At 40.8% G+C, this 14,153-nt stretch overlaps 1 protein-coding gene across 10 annotated transcripts in view; it reads right to left on the reverse strand.

The window, feature by feature from the left end:
- LOC138569465 (uncharacterized) overlaps positions 1-14,153 on the reverse strand; it is a 2,298,575-nt gene that overhangs the window by 1,190,741 nt on the left and 1,093,681 nt on the right. For 8 of the 10 annotated variants that reach the window (XM_069647446.1, XM_069647450.1, XM_069647445.1 and 5 more), the window contains 2 exons: positions 6,351-6,491; positions 5,062-5,430 (listed from right to left, as the gene is read on the reverse strand). The exons of 1 other annotated variant lie outside the window; for it this stretch is intronic. In XM_069647446.1, the coding sequence (XP_069503547.1) occupies positions 5,062-5,430; positions 6,351-6,491 (510 nt within the window). The remainder of the gene's footprint in view (positions 1-5,061; positions 5,431-6,350; positions 6,492-14,153) is intronic. One more of the 10 variants, XM_069647449.1, reaches the window with a different exon arrangement.

Raw genomic sequence — 14,153 nt, forward strand, 5'->3', positions numbered from 1 at the left:
GGTTAATTACCTTGTATGATGCTGGCGGGGGCTCTCTACTTCTGTCGGTCAGTAGGTATAGGAGGATGAATCAATCCTATAAAGTATGTTTAACACTTTATGCATAGTTAGTTACTTATAAAAAAAGAAGCGTATAGTGTGCTCTAAACACGAAAACAGAATCAGTAAGCTATCCCGCTGAGAATGGCTAGATAGCCAGTGGGATAAAATAGCCAGATTATTAGCTTAACTAGGGGGGAAAAACCTCCCAGAGGCCAGGAAATGGTGCGGTCGATGGTAACCGATTGGAGTGGGGTATACAAGAGATGTCAAAGTCCCTAGCAGCGCTAGTGCTCGAATGGGTAGTGTGTTAGCAAGGGTAGGGTCATACAAATTATAGGAATAAGAGTCAATGGTGAGCGTTAAGCAGATGAAAAGAAGACTTTCACCAGAGCAGTAGTTAGTGGAAGGCACCTCCTACGAGAATAGTGAGTCTATACATACATGTATATGCGTGTCTATATATGCCTGCAGAACGAGTCCGTCCATGTCTAGGTTAGTAGTTGTGCCAAATTGGTAAGTGGGGCAAGCAGAAAAAGGAATCTAACCTGTAGACTGAACCATCCGCTGTCTGGTAGTAGGATTTCACAATCAGGGGTAGTTAAGCGGGAAAGGATCCCTTGCTCGTCGCTGAAAAAAGCACGAGTGAGCGAATAAGGTCAGAGAGCCAGAATAGATCTGTGTATAGCAAAAGCCAGTTCGCATACATCTCGAAGGGGCTTACCTAGTGATGAGCGAGAATAGCGTGCTGAGTCACGACTCGGTCTGCAGAGCTCCGTGTGAACGGCTGGTAACGCGGGAGTGCCGATGCATAAGGTAGTCATGGAGACGCGAGTAGTCCTTTCTCTATGGTAGTATCATGGTGTAAAGCACCAACAATATTTATACACACTGCACCTCATCCTTCAGCTTCCCACCTAGAGCCAAAAGAAAGCTATCCAACAAACAAGACAAAAGATAGGTGGCCATGTCCACACTTGTCCCTAACGGTTCTAAAGTGCCAGTGTCCGAGGAATTCTCTTCGAGTCTGGCCATGACAAGAAGATGGACCCACAACTCGCTATGAAGAATCTGATTAATACAGATCTATAGCACAACGGATGTACTCAGTAATTCAAGGCCCTGGTTGGCTGGAGAAGTACATCATCGATAAGGCAACGCCAGAAGCATTATGTAGTCAACATCTGAAAAACGGTTTGCCCTGTTGCAACAAATCAATATTATAGGTATCTGCTCCAGGTGTCACAAGGACAAATTAGAGTTAAATGGACAGCACCAAAATTGAACTGTCTATTAGAAAAGCTTAGAAATGAGGATAAAACAGGTTGATATAGAACATACTCCGGAATATGCGCAAGCATGAATGTTATTTGCGGACGTGCAAAAACCTGATATGCGTACCACTTATATCCATAAACACCGTTTGACCAATTTATACACAATGAAAAACAAATTTAATAAGTATCTAAGAAGTCGAAAATCGGGCTTAAACAGTGACGACAAATTGACAGCAAGCAACATGCGTACCAAATATACGAATTTTGTTAAACAACTGAAAGCCAAAACAAAATGGGAAACTAACGAACGCATGCTGACAACATTATCAGCTAAATCTAGCACCCTAATTTGGAAATTATTAAATGAGACAACTAATAAGAGTCAAGCACCATTCTATATCTGAATCTGCCTGGGCGTCATACTACTCAACAATATATGTGGATCCTGAGTATACAACTGTAATAACATCACTGTGAGCAGATCAAGGATCACTAACGTTTGATCAGTTAGATATTAAGTTGTTCATCAAAAAACTCAGCACATCGAGAGCTGTGGGCCTGGATGGGCTGTCTAATGGAGTTCTAAAAGCTAATCCCAATCCAATGGACAGAAATTCTATATATTCTGTAGCCTAGAATTATAAAATCAGGAATGTTTCCTGACACGTGGAAAAAGTCAATATTGGTCCCGATTTTTAAAAAGGGCAACAGGAATCTGCTGGCCAATTATCGTCCACTAGCACTCCTGGACATACCAGGTAAACTTTATGCAAGACTAATATTAAGAGACTTAAATAAATCGTTAATAACATCGAATATGACAGAGCCCCATCAATCTGGGTTTATTTCAGGCCTAGGCACTTCGTTAAATCTGATAGTGTTGACTGCGCTAAAAATAACGGCAGTAACCAATAATTATCCTATATATCTTGCGTTTATTGATTTCAGAGTCGCTTTAGACTCAATTTCCAGAGAAATAATTTGACAGAAATGAATGCAGGAAGGCTGCCCTTAATACATTTTACACACATTACAACAGTTCTACACAAACATATCAATACAGATTAATCTAACGCAAAATGGTCTATTGTCCCAGCCTAGACATACTAAGCAGGGCTTAAAAAAAGGCTGTGTATTGGCTGCAACGTTATTTAATTTTTATATCAAAGATAAAGTCTAGGCTAAAGCCTTGGTCTCCATAACCCAAGAACCTTTCCTCCTAAATTAGGATCTCACACAATTCCATACCTGCTCTAGGCAGACGATCTTGCTATCATTGATCAAACTCCCATTGGCCTTCAAATGCAACTCCAAAATTTATCTATGTACGCAAATTAAAATATGCTCTCAATAAATGTTCATAAATCAAACATCATGAGATGGCAATCTATGAAAAAAGGATCTGGACGAATGTTCAAATGGACAACTTGAGATAAGAAAACTGAAATAAGAAATCAATATAAGTATTTAGGTCAAGTTGCAAATGATTCCAAAAATTAAGCAGCATATGAAACAGATTTAAGATACAAAATCCAGGCTTTGTCGTCACAGGCAAAACTGATCCAATCAAAATACAGAAAATTCTCATATAGTCCGGTATTCAAATTCTATAAAGGCAAAGTGGTGCCTGTGATAACTTATGGAGGACATACTAAACTCCCTGAGAGCCAGCCTGACTGGAATATTATGGAAGTCGCTTTCTTGTTACCAATCCCTACATCATTTCCGAATCAAGTGCCGCGGTATGAACTAGGGTTGATATCTCTAATGGTTATTGTTGACTGAAATGTACTAATGTTATATACCAAATCTAAAACATCAGAATCCTATCCTGCCTCACGCTTATCAGCAATAGAGTCGCGCATGAGCCTTAACAAACCTCTAGCTTCATGGGGGACCTCATGTTGTGGCACAATGACCAGTGGAGATATATAGATTTATTGATATCTAATCCAGCTAGAGCAAAACTAAAATGATGGTACAACGACTTTAACAATACTTGGTTGGAGTGCAATAAATATACAATCTTTTCTACAGGAGTCCTAAAAAAAACTAAACACAACACTGCTATATCTAATGAAATTTTCGGACCAACAATATAGAGCTGATAACATGAGACTTTGGTTCGATCTATGGCCTACTAAAGCAATTTTAGCTAGACAAGCAAAACAACTGAAGATAATACTTGCCACTTCTGTAAAAAAAAAAAAAGAACAATTACAATCATTGAAACATCTTGTTGTAGCTTGAAAATTTTAAGGCATGAATATTTACTTTTTTTTGGAGAATTTCAGACACTTTCGAAGCAACACATGTGGGAAATGATTTTTAATGCAGAAAGAATCTCTTTAAATTTAGCCACAGTGAGATATTTATTTAAACTACATATGTAACCCTTTAAGCTTGAGAGTTGAAACCAAGAATGGAGCAAGTGTCCATCTATTATCATTTGGGCAACAGGTTGCAAGCAAAAATGTTACTAGTTCTATCTTTTCTTTTATCCTATCCCAATCTTCTTTTATTTGTGAAATTGAACTAAGATAAGGATACAGTCTATCCTTCCTATTTTGAATACTTTGGTGGTTCATATTTCTGTTTTTATGAAACAAAGTGAAGATGGATTTTAATAAGGCTGATGAAGTAAATAATTTGAAAAAGTTGTATTCCAACTAAAACAAATAAAAACAAACAAAAAAACAGTTTGTAAAGGATGGAAGACAAACCAGACCGTCTCTTTCAAGTCTAGAACTGAAGGCGCTGTAGAGGACCTTAACCAAAAAGGGGTATTTATGATGTTTCCTTTTTGTATCTTTTTAGTTATCAGGGAGGGAGATGGTGATATCAGTAGAACAGAGAAGCTGCATAGGTCAGTGGAAAAGCCCCTGCCCAAAGGAACCACATCGGTTGGCAATATCCAGAATCCGTGAACCTCCAGAGGGTCAAATAGGGTTTTGCTACCCTCACAGAATTTGACATGCTCTGCTGTGCTGTGCAACCTACGCAAGTCACCTGGGCTGGGAAATGTGTGCTGTTTGATAGGCATATCTAAAATGTAAGACCATTTTAGCCACAGAGTACATGACCACAGAGGTCTTGTCGGAGCCGGAGAGAGCGCTTCACTCACCCGGACATCACCTTAGATGAAAACTTGTACCCAAATGACCTTCAAGCTGAGGGGAAATGCCCTTCCCGGACCAAACAAACGAGGTCCAGTCAAGAAATGCCATCAGGCTCAGGGGAAAGCAGAGTCATCTGACCCAGTGCTCCCACTTTAACTGAAGTAACTAGAACCATTTGCATAATTTCCAAATGAGAGACCTAAACGTAGGAGGGACCTTAAGTAGGACATCCTGTGTTATTGGGGCTCTCGGGCCAGCATTGGGTCATGTCTGCACATATATTAGCACTGGGTATACAAAATAAAGTCACGCATTGTCTAGATTGCACAAGCACAATAGCAGCCCGGATACAACAGTTTCTTAAATAGCACATGCATGCTCTAGATGGCTGGTGCTTGGCCAACGGCAAAAGTTCAGTTAAGAGAGTAGAAAATAAACAGTTAAACAAAAGACTTAAGAACAGCTAGGCAATTAAATGGTGGGTAAGTTAAGAATAAATGGATGGAGACGTGGTTAAAATAGTGTAACAGAAGGACATGCAGAGAACACTAGAAAAACGGTCACAATTACTTTGAGATGGGCACATATGGCTGATTGAAACATGCAGAAGACATGCTAGTACTTACTACAGTCAGCTTCTTTGTAACAAAACCTTTCTTGTGTTTAGTTACAAAATGTTTCTTCTCCTTTGGAACAAAATCACTCTTCTCCTTGGAAATAAAATCAATCATACTCGGCACAAAATCTGTACTCTCCTTAGAAACAAAATTAGTCTCGACTTCGGGATAAAAGGGAGCAATTTTTGGAATGGAGTGAGTGCTCTCCTTTGGTGAAAAAAGGGTCTCCTCGTTTGGGATGCAATAGGTTTGTTCAATTGGGGCGTGTGTCCTCTCCTCTGTAGTAACACCCGTCTGCTCTTTCACATCAAACCTTTTTTTCTCCAGTTGCTGAATTTTCTCTTTAAGTTTCTGATGCCGATTCTGGTACATTTTTCTCTGCAAGAGAAAACTTTTCCAGTTGGTTTTCAAATACCCTGTTACTCATGTTGAAGAAATTGTAAACGATCACGGGACATAGGTATCATCCAATAGATTCAAACGCAATAGTCACATGTTCTAAATCAGGGCTACTCATTATCTGGCCTTGCAGATGTTTTGGGCTTCAATTGTCATTCTACCTAGCCAGCATACTCAGTGGTGAAGTATCATGGGAGTTGTAATCCAAAACCTCTGGAGGGCCACTGCAAAGGTAAAAACTTTTAAAGTCTGATCTGCAAGCCAAAGAAGGGAAATAGAGGGGGGAGGGTTAGCCACAAAGCAAACTAAACTAAAAGGGCACTAAGGAAATGAAGAAAAAACTGTTAGCCTGTGAGTAATTTTAAAAGTAGAACATTTTCTGGAAACACAAATATAAAAACATTTCTCCTTCATCCTACAAGAAAATGGCTTCTGGGTCGTACATTCTGGAAGACAGTTTGTCTAAAAGCTTTGATTCAAACACAACCTTTCATAAGGAAAAGGGTTATAGTAACGTTGAAGGATAACTAGCCATTAATTGCACCCTGTGTTATAAGAGGATCATGCTCCAAACAAACAAATAAAGGATAAGGAAGATTTTCTGAGATTTCTGCGAAGTTGATAAAATGATTATTCGCTACACTCAGCAGTGGGGAATGGGTGAGGGGTTGAAACAAAATTGTATTTGGCTAAAGAAATGTACACACTAACAGGAGATGATGTTAACCAATGCAAAACGAATAACAGGTTTACATGGGGTTGGTGAAATCAATAGACTTTGGTAAACATTACCCTGACCAATAAGGGTTGGCTTCACGCTGTTCTTGATGTCCAGAGCTAGCCTATTTACAAACTTGGCTCTACCACATGCTTATATGGAAAGAGGTTGCAGCACACACCTTTAGTAAGCACCGGCGCTTGGCACATTTCCATTGCCTCTTCATCTGCCTCCCGGGCTCGGTCCTCTTCTTTAAGCATGTCCAACAGGCCCCACAGTCTGCTGTTACACGACAAGCCTGGCATGTGCCACAGCCATAATTCTGTGTGAAAACGTGTCAGTTTCAAAATAGTCAAATGAGAAATTTAAAAAATTCGATTTCTCTTTCGAGGGCTCAAGTGTAAGAAATTGACTTTCTTCATTACAAAATCAGCTACGTTTATTTCTACACTGCACATTGAAGAATCAAATTGCTTCTTGGTGCTAGAATAGGAAGGATTTCTTGGTAAGGCTGTTACATCAGAGAAAAAGAGATTGGTTTGGTTACATAGGTTTAGACATAAACAGCCTTCTTGCAGAATATGCATTTATTTGTACATAGTCTCTCTAGTTTACATCAAACCTTACACTGTTATGCCAATAGACATTCTTAGTAATAAATACAACATAACACTCATGTACATTGAGCCATTTGATATATTTTTTTTTTTTACAATATCTCAATAGAGCCAAGACTAACGAGACAGGATTCCCTAACACACCAATTCAACATCAAAACAATTCATATTTTAAAAACAATGGATTATGTACACATTTAGAAAATACTGGACTCGTAGGTAACAAACTTTGACATTTCATGAAAATATGTTTCAAAGTTTCAGTTGTACCGCCGTAGCTACAAACACTCCCATTGTACAACACCTTGCCAGGCCCCTTTGCCCACCCCCTCCCCGCCAGCATAGAATTTAAATCAAAGGAGATGGATGCCCTTTTATAATGCTGTGCAAGAAACCATTTCTTATATTGCTGGGTCTTCAAGGGACTATGGATACATTGTATGTATCCGTGTAAGATATGTAGAATTTGAGTGCAATCCCAAGTGATAACTTTCTTTTGAAGATCCATAACATTAAATTCCTTAATAACCGCAAAGGGATATTCAACTATATTCACAAGGAAATCAGTATAAAATGGTTTTAAAAATGTTTTACCCGTCTGCACCTTATCATTCAACATATACAGAATAGACTCCTGCTTGGCTGTGTGAATTTTATGAAAGAAAATCTCAATCTTCTTTACATGAATCAAGCGTATAAAGATTGTAACCTAAGTTCTGATCTTAAAGCTTGAATGTAAGCCTAATAAAGAGTTTGGGTTATAAATATGGAGATTATACCTTGTTACCACTCATTAAGCTCTATTCGCAGTGCATTTTACCAACAGTCCTATACGCCACTGAGATAATACTAGAAATCCTAATAAAGATCCTGAATACTTGGCAAGGACGGATTTGGATAACTTTTTTAGAAACGTCCATGCTGAATTTTAGTTTCTTCATGTTTTAATGTAACCTTTTTACAGGAATTACTCACATAAAATCTCAAATATTTACAATGGTCTATCATTTGTAAACAAACAATTAATGCACCAATAATAAATGTGTTTACCCAAGTGTGTCTAAAGGAATTGCATTACTCATTTCATTGCATCTCAATGAAAAAAATTGCGCCACCATTGCTAGAGCTACCATTCTTTCACGATTGGACTATGGCAATGCTCTCCTTGCTGGTGCCAGCAAGCAAAGCTTACGTAAGTACCAACTGATTCAAAATCAGGCGATAAGAGTCATCAAAGTAAAATCAAGGAGAGATCACATCAGCGTAGCCAGACGCGACCTACATTGGTTAAAAATGGAAGACTGTGTACAATTCAAGTCCTTGTGCCTAACCCATAAATGCCTCTATGGAAAAGCACCCGCCTACCTTAAGACCAAACTTACACCCTACAACCCTACCAGAACACTAAGATCTGAAGCCAAGGGATTGATAACTCCTAAATTCAAAAAAGAACTAGGTCTAGGAAGAGCTTTCCCCACTCGTGCGGCAGCATTCTGGAACAAACTTCCTACTAGCCTTAGACTGGAATCAAATCTATTCTCCTTCCGTAAAAAACTTAAAACCTTGCCTTTTAAGTAATTCGAGATATAGCTTTACGACCTCTGATGGGCAACCCCTATATGTAATGAGTCGTCCTGTATACAGTTTGTCCCCACTATTTGTCTACGTCTCCATGTAAGCGCCTCGATGCTTGCGAGCAGTTCGGCGCTCTACAAATAAATAAATAAATTACATATGATTTTGTAGTATTAATCTCAAAATCTAACTGCTGATGCCAAGAAGCATTTAAGCTAATTTAAATTTATAAGGTCCTCAATATAGGCCTACCACAGACAACTAAAAATGCTCAGCTTTGATTCAATTCAATTCATTGAAATATACATTAATATATGATAAATATACATTAAAAAAGTAGCTAGAACCCAAACTTGTTTAAGACTTACTGAAGTGTCAATGTGTTCTGACAAATCGAGCTGTCTCTGATCTTACTTTGATTCCAACATCTGAATACAACATAATGAGCAGCTTTAATATACCTGGGAGAATCCCCAGTTTGTGAAATAATGTATATAATTTCAAACACTTTACTTTAACAAATGCCATACTAAAATCCAGGAATGCTAATAATCATTTCCTGGTACCTTTGCCGTCCTCATATTTATATATGCTAGACCAGAATCAATGAGTAAATGTACTTGGCTCCCTTTTTACATCCTGTTTGCTGCATAGCTTTAATGTTATTTACCCTAGACCATTCCTGAAGCTCTTCCAAAGGCAAGGCTGAAAATACCTGGGTGGTGAAATCCAATAAAGCAATCAGCTTATAGTTCACTGGGGAGTCCCAGGGTCCCTTCTTGTAAAGTACAATCATATATGATAATTTCCAAATATCCGGGAACCTACATAATATTAATTCATGCAACATACGGATTTTGTATTGTGATCATCTGTCATTTATACGTAATTAAACAATTTTTGTATTGTTATTCTATTAATCATTTGTCCGGCTTGTGTGTAACCAAATTACATGCAGTTGTCTCTTTTCCATGTTTGGTTGTGTTCTTCTATTAGATATTACGTTACCATATGCATTGTGATGTTGAGGTTTATATGCTTATTAAGTCATGTCACTTTGGAAGTCATGTTACTCAAACTATTAATGAAAATCATTAAAGTTATCCACATTTATTAATTCGGACAAGTGATATCTATTAATACTCAGGATATCTGCTCATCACCTACTGAGTGTTTTTACACTTTGCTCAAACCTTTTTGTTACCACTATTGTTAACGGTAATTGCATGTGAAAAAAATCAGGTCTTCTCAACTTAATAAAGAGATTTACCCAAGCATCATCACTAGCAAGGTTACCTATTAATTTTAAAAATCTAATAGCGTTTTGCCGTTTGGGGTTGCTGGTACATTTTACACTGATTTTACACTGAATGCCCCACATTACATTATATTCTGGATATCAGCCACTTTTGCCGAATGTCAATTTTACAAAATTTTGTACTGTTTTTTTTTACCACAATCCTGCAGGTGGGATAGCAGGGGTAAGGAATTAGAAGGGAGCGGGGTTGGTTGATTGTAGAGGGGTTCACAGGACTCCCCCAGAGGTTTTTGGCACAAAAGAACCCAGCAACTTTGGCCCCAAAAATTAAAACAAACCCAAAATTGCCATTCATCAAGAAAAATACAAAAAAATAAACTGTGCCGTTCATAGATCCTTTATTCCTCCTCATCCTTGCTCTCATTAAAGGAATATTAATCTCACCTACAATAATTATATTATGGTTATATAGATCACCCATCCATTTGTATAATAACTCCACTAACTAAGCAAATCAGTTAGACAAGTTCTTAAAATGCAGTGGACTACATATATTTATATTTAGCTAGGTTTCTTTATACATTTCTTTAAATTAACAAAAGCAATGTATTATGAAAAAAAGTTAAATAAGTCCACCACAGGGACATCAGCGTAAGCCTTATTGTGAAAGTTTATAGCAATCAAAACCATCAATTGAAATATCCAAAAGAAAGCGAGGTGTACTGCTAAGTTATAATATGAAAGTTAAGAAAAGAATTCAGGGTTAGTTCAATATTCAAAAAACTATTAAAACCCCTCAATTGCATGCATCGTTTTTACCTCTTTCGTCCGATTATCAAAAACATACCTTCTCCTTTGCTTGTATGATGCCCATTCTATGTCAAGACTGGAGGCGAGCATTATGCGTCAATTCTTTATTAGATACTCCCCCGCAGCCCTTCAAAACTTTGAAACATATATATGGGATACATTACTCACCATAATCGTATTTCTGATGCTTGTATCTGCTTAGATTCACATGCTGTGCATAGGCTGACATGTAGTGGAAGCTGCGGAGTATTACAGTTTGTTTTTCGAAACTCGAAAATGGGCGTCGACACAGTGCGTGCCAGTAATACTATCCCTAGTGTGACGTCCACTGTACCCAAGATCCCTCACGCGTCTAGGATCCTCAGATTGTATTTTTTCTGACATGCAGTAGCATGAGGAGTAGCGCGAGTACAGATAATCCAAGCAGATAGACAGAAGGTAAGACTACAAGCAATCACGCGCCTTCTCTCGGAGGGGAGGAAGGGTGGGTCGCATGTGAATCTAAGCAGATACAAGCATCAGAAATACGATTACGGTGAGTAATGTATCCCTTCTGAGGCTTGTGGAATCTGCTTAGATCACATGCTGTGCATAGATTAGCGAGCAGTACCAGAAGAAGGAGGTGGGAAGTGAGAAGGGTCATGAGCAAATAAGTGTCTTAGAACCGCTTGTCCCACTTGTGTATCTGCCTTGGAATGGGTGTCAATGCAGTAATGCTGAGTAAAAGTGTGAATAGAGCTCCAAGTAGCTGCTTTGCAAATGGTGTCAAGGGGTACATTTGCAATGAAAGCCAGAGTGGCCCTAATGCCTCTAGTAGAGTGGGCCCTTGGCGTAAAAGGCAGAGTCTTTTCAGAGAGTGAGTAACACAGCTGGATACAGTTAATAATCCACTTCGAGATGGCACCTTTAGAGACGCGATTCCCCTCTCTGCCTGTAGCTATGGAGACAAACAGTTGATCTGTTTTCCTTAGCGGTCTGGTCTTATTTACATAGTAGAGGACCGCCCTACGCACATCTAGGGTGTGTAGTTTCACCTCAGCCAAGCTTTGCGGGTTATGGAAGAAAGCCGGAAGCTCGATGGACTGGTTTACATGGAATTTGGATATAAATTTAGGCGAGAACCTAGGGTGTGTGCGTAAAACCAGTTTTTCTTTATGGATAGTAAAGACGGGATCCTGCACTGACAGAGCCTGAATTTCACTGACCCTTCTTATAGAAGTAATAGCTACTAAGAAGGCCGTTTTATAAGTCAGGTGTTTGAGACTGCTTTTATGCATGGGTTCGAAAGGGGGACCCATGAGCTTGGCTAGCACCACATTAAGGTCCCACCCTGGTGGTGGGTTAGAAATAGGAGGGTGAAGTCTCTTTACTCCTTCCATGAAGGCTTTAACTACTGGTACTTTCCACCACAAAACCTTGCTATGGGAAGTGGTGTAAGCCGAGAGGGCTGCCAGGTGTACTTTCAGCGAGTTAAAAACCAATCCTGCATCTAGCAGGTGGAGCATGTATGTAACAATAGTGGAAGGAGTGCAATCAACTGGGTTGATTTGTCTACTCTGGCACCAGATAACAAACCTCTTCCACTTGTCAAAGTAACAGTGCCTTGTGTTTGGTTTCCTAGATTCCTTTAGGATGTCCATACACCTCTGTGGTAAATTGAGGTGTCCATGCTGCCAGGTTCATTGAGTTGGGTTGCTGGTGCACTGTTTGACCTTGGTGCTGGGACAGTAGGTTGTACCAGGCTGGAAGTTTGATGGGCTCGCACACCGCCATCCTGCGTAGGTGTGGGAACCACGGTTGTCGTGCCCTCATGGGAGCAATTAGGACGAGAGTCATCGACTCCTTGTTCAACTTGTTCACCACCTTCCTGATGAGAGGAGTTGGTGGAAAAGCGTACGCAAACATCCCTGACCAGTTCATCCACAGGGCGTTCCCCTGGGAGTCTGGTTGGGGGAACCTGGATGCAAATCCTGGGCATTGTCTGTTTTCGCTTGTGGCGAATAAGTCTATAGTGGGGAAACCCCACTGAGAGAAGAGATCTTCTACGACCTCTCTGTGAAGAACCCATTTCGTGTTCCTCTGGGAGGGAGTCTCTGCTCAGAGCATCCGCTAGGGAATTGAGCTCCCCTGGAACATGTTGTGATGACAGGAAGATGTTCCGTCTGAGTGCCCATATCCAGATTTTCTGGGCAAGCTTGGACAGATTTGGCGAGCGAGTCCTCCTTGCTTGTTCAGGTAGAACATGGCTGTAGTGCTGTCCGTCCGGATTTGCACCGACAGGTTTAGTAGGTGGGGCTCGAACGCCTGAAGCGCTCTGAATACTGCCAGAAGCTCTAGCAGGTTGATGTGGTTCTTGGCCACTGAGTGAGACCAGAGACCCTGAGCTGTGTGGTGGAGATGGTGAGCTCCCCACACCATCTGTAGTGACTACTGCCTGTACTTCGGGATCGTAAAAGGGTTTCCCCTGTGCGAGATTCTCTCTTGTCCACCAGTGAAGGCTTTGTACCAGTGTTGGCGAAACGACCACTAGATCGTCCCACTGACCACTTGCCTGAGACCACTGTTTTGCCAACCATTCTTGTATGGGACGCATGCGCAGGCGCCCGTGGGGGACCAGGTAAATGCATGACGCCATCATGCCCAGTAAACGCATTGCTTTGCGTACCGTTATTTGTTGACCGGGCTGATAATGCGGAATTTGCAGTAGTATATTCCGATTTCTTTCTTCTGAAGGAAAGGTCAACCCCTCCTGGGTATCCAGGATTACTCCCAGGAATTGTTTTGAGGTGCTTGGCACCAGGCTTGACTTCTTCTTGTTGATTGAGAAGCCTAACTCGTGGAGGAGGTCGATAGTCCTTTGAATGTTTGTCCTGCAAATTCCTGGGGTTTCCCCCGTTATGAGCCAGTCGTCCAGATAAGGGTACACTGGGATTGCCTCCCTGCGTAGGTGTGCAGCCGCCACCGCCAGTACCTTGGTGAATACCCTTGGTGCTGAAGCTATCCCGAAGGGCAGTACCTTGAATTGGTAGTGCCGACTGTCAACCTTGAAGCGCAAGTACTTTCTGTGCGCTGGGAACATGGAAATATGAAAATAAGCATCTTTCATATCCAAGGTTACCATGTAATCCCCCTTTTTTAGGAGGGGTATTACCTCTTGTAGCGTGGTCATACGAAATTTTTGGGGCTTGACATACTTGTTGGCAGGCCGTAAGTCCAGTACTGGGCGCATTGTCAAGTCTTTCTTTGGCACAAGGAAGTAAGTTGAATAAATACCCTTGTTTACCTGGTGTCCCGGGACGAGTTCTATCGCGTGCTTTTGTAGAAGAATGGCGATCTCCTCGAGGAGAATCTTCTGATGTTCTAAGGAGTGTACTCTTTGTCGTGGAGGATGGTTCCGGGGACGCTGCAGTAGCTCTATACAATATCCCGTGGATACTGTTGACAGCACCCATCTGTCTGATGTGATCCCTTCCCAAGCCTGGGTGAAGTTTGAAATGCGTCCCCCTACTGGGGTTGCGTGAGAAGGGACCCTGAACTGAGCATCACTGCTTTGGTGGAGGCGTGCCGCCTCCCTTGCTGGGGCTGCCTCTGCCTTTACCACGATCTCTCCTATTACCTCTGCCGTAACCCTGGGTAGACTGTTGGATGTTGTTCCACTGTGTACCCTGCCCTTGGGAATAGGTAGATCCTCTCTGGGAATTTTGGCCGTGTGGGCGACGAAAAT

Source organism: Ambystoma mexicanum, chromosome 2q (genome assembly GCF_040938575.1).
Source record: "Ambystoma mexicanum isolate Mex_15411 chromosome 2q, UKY_AmexF1_1, whole genome shotgun sequence".
NCBI lineage: Eukaryota > Metazoa > Chordata > Amphibia > Caudata > Ambystomatidae > Ambystoma > Ambystoma mexicanum.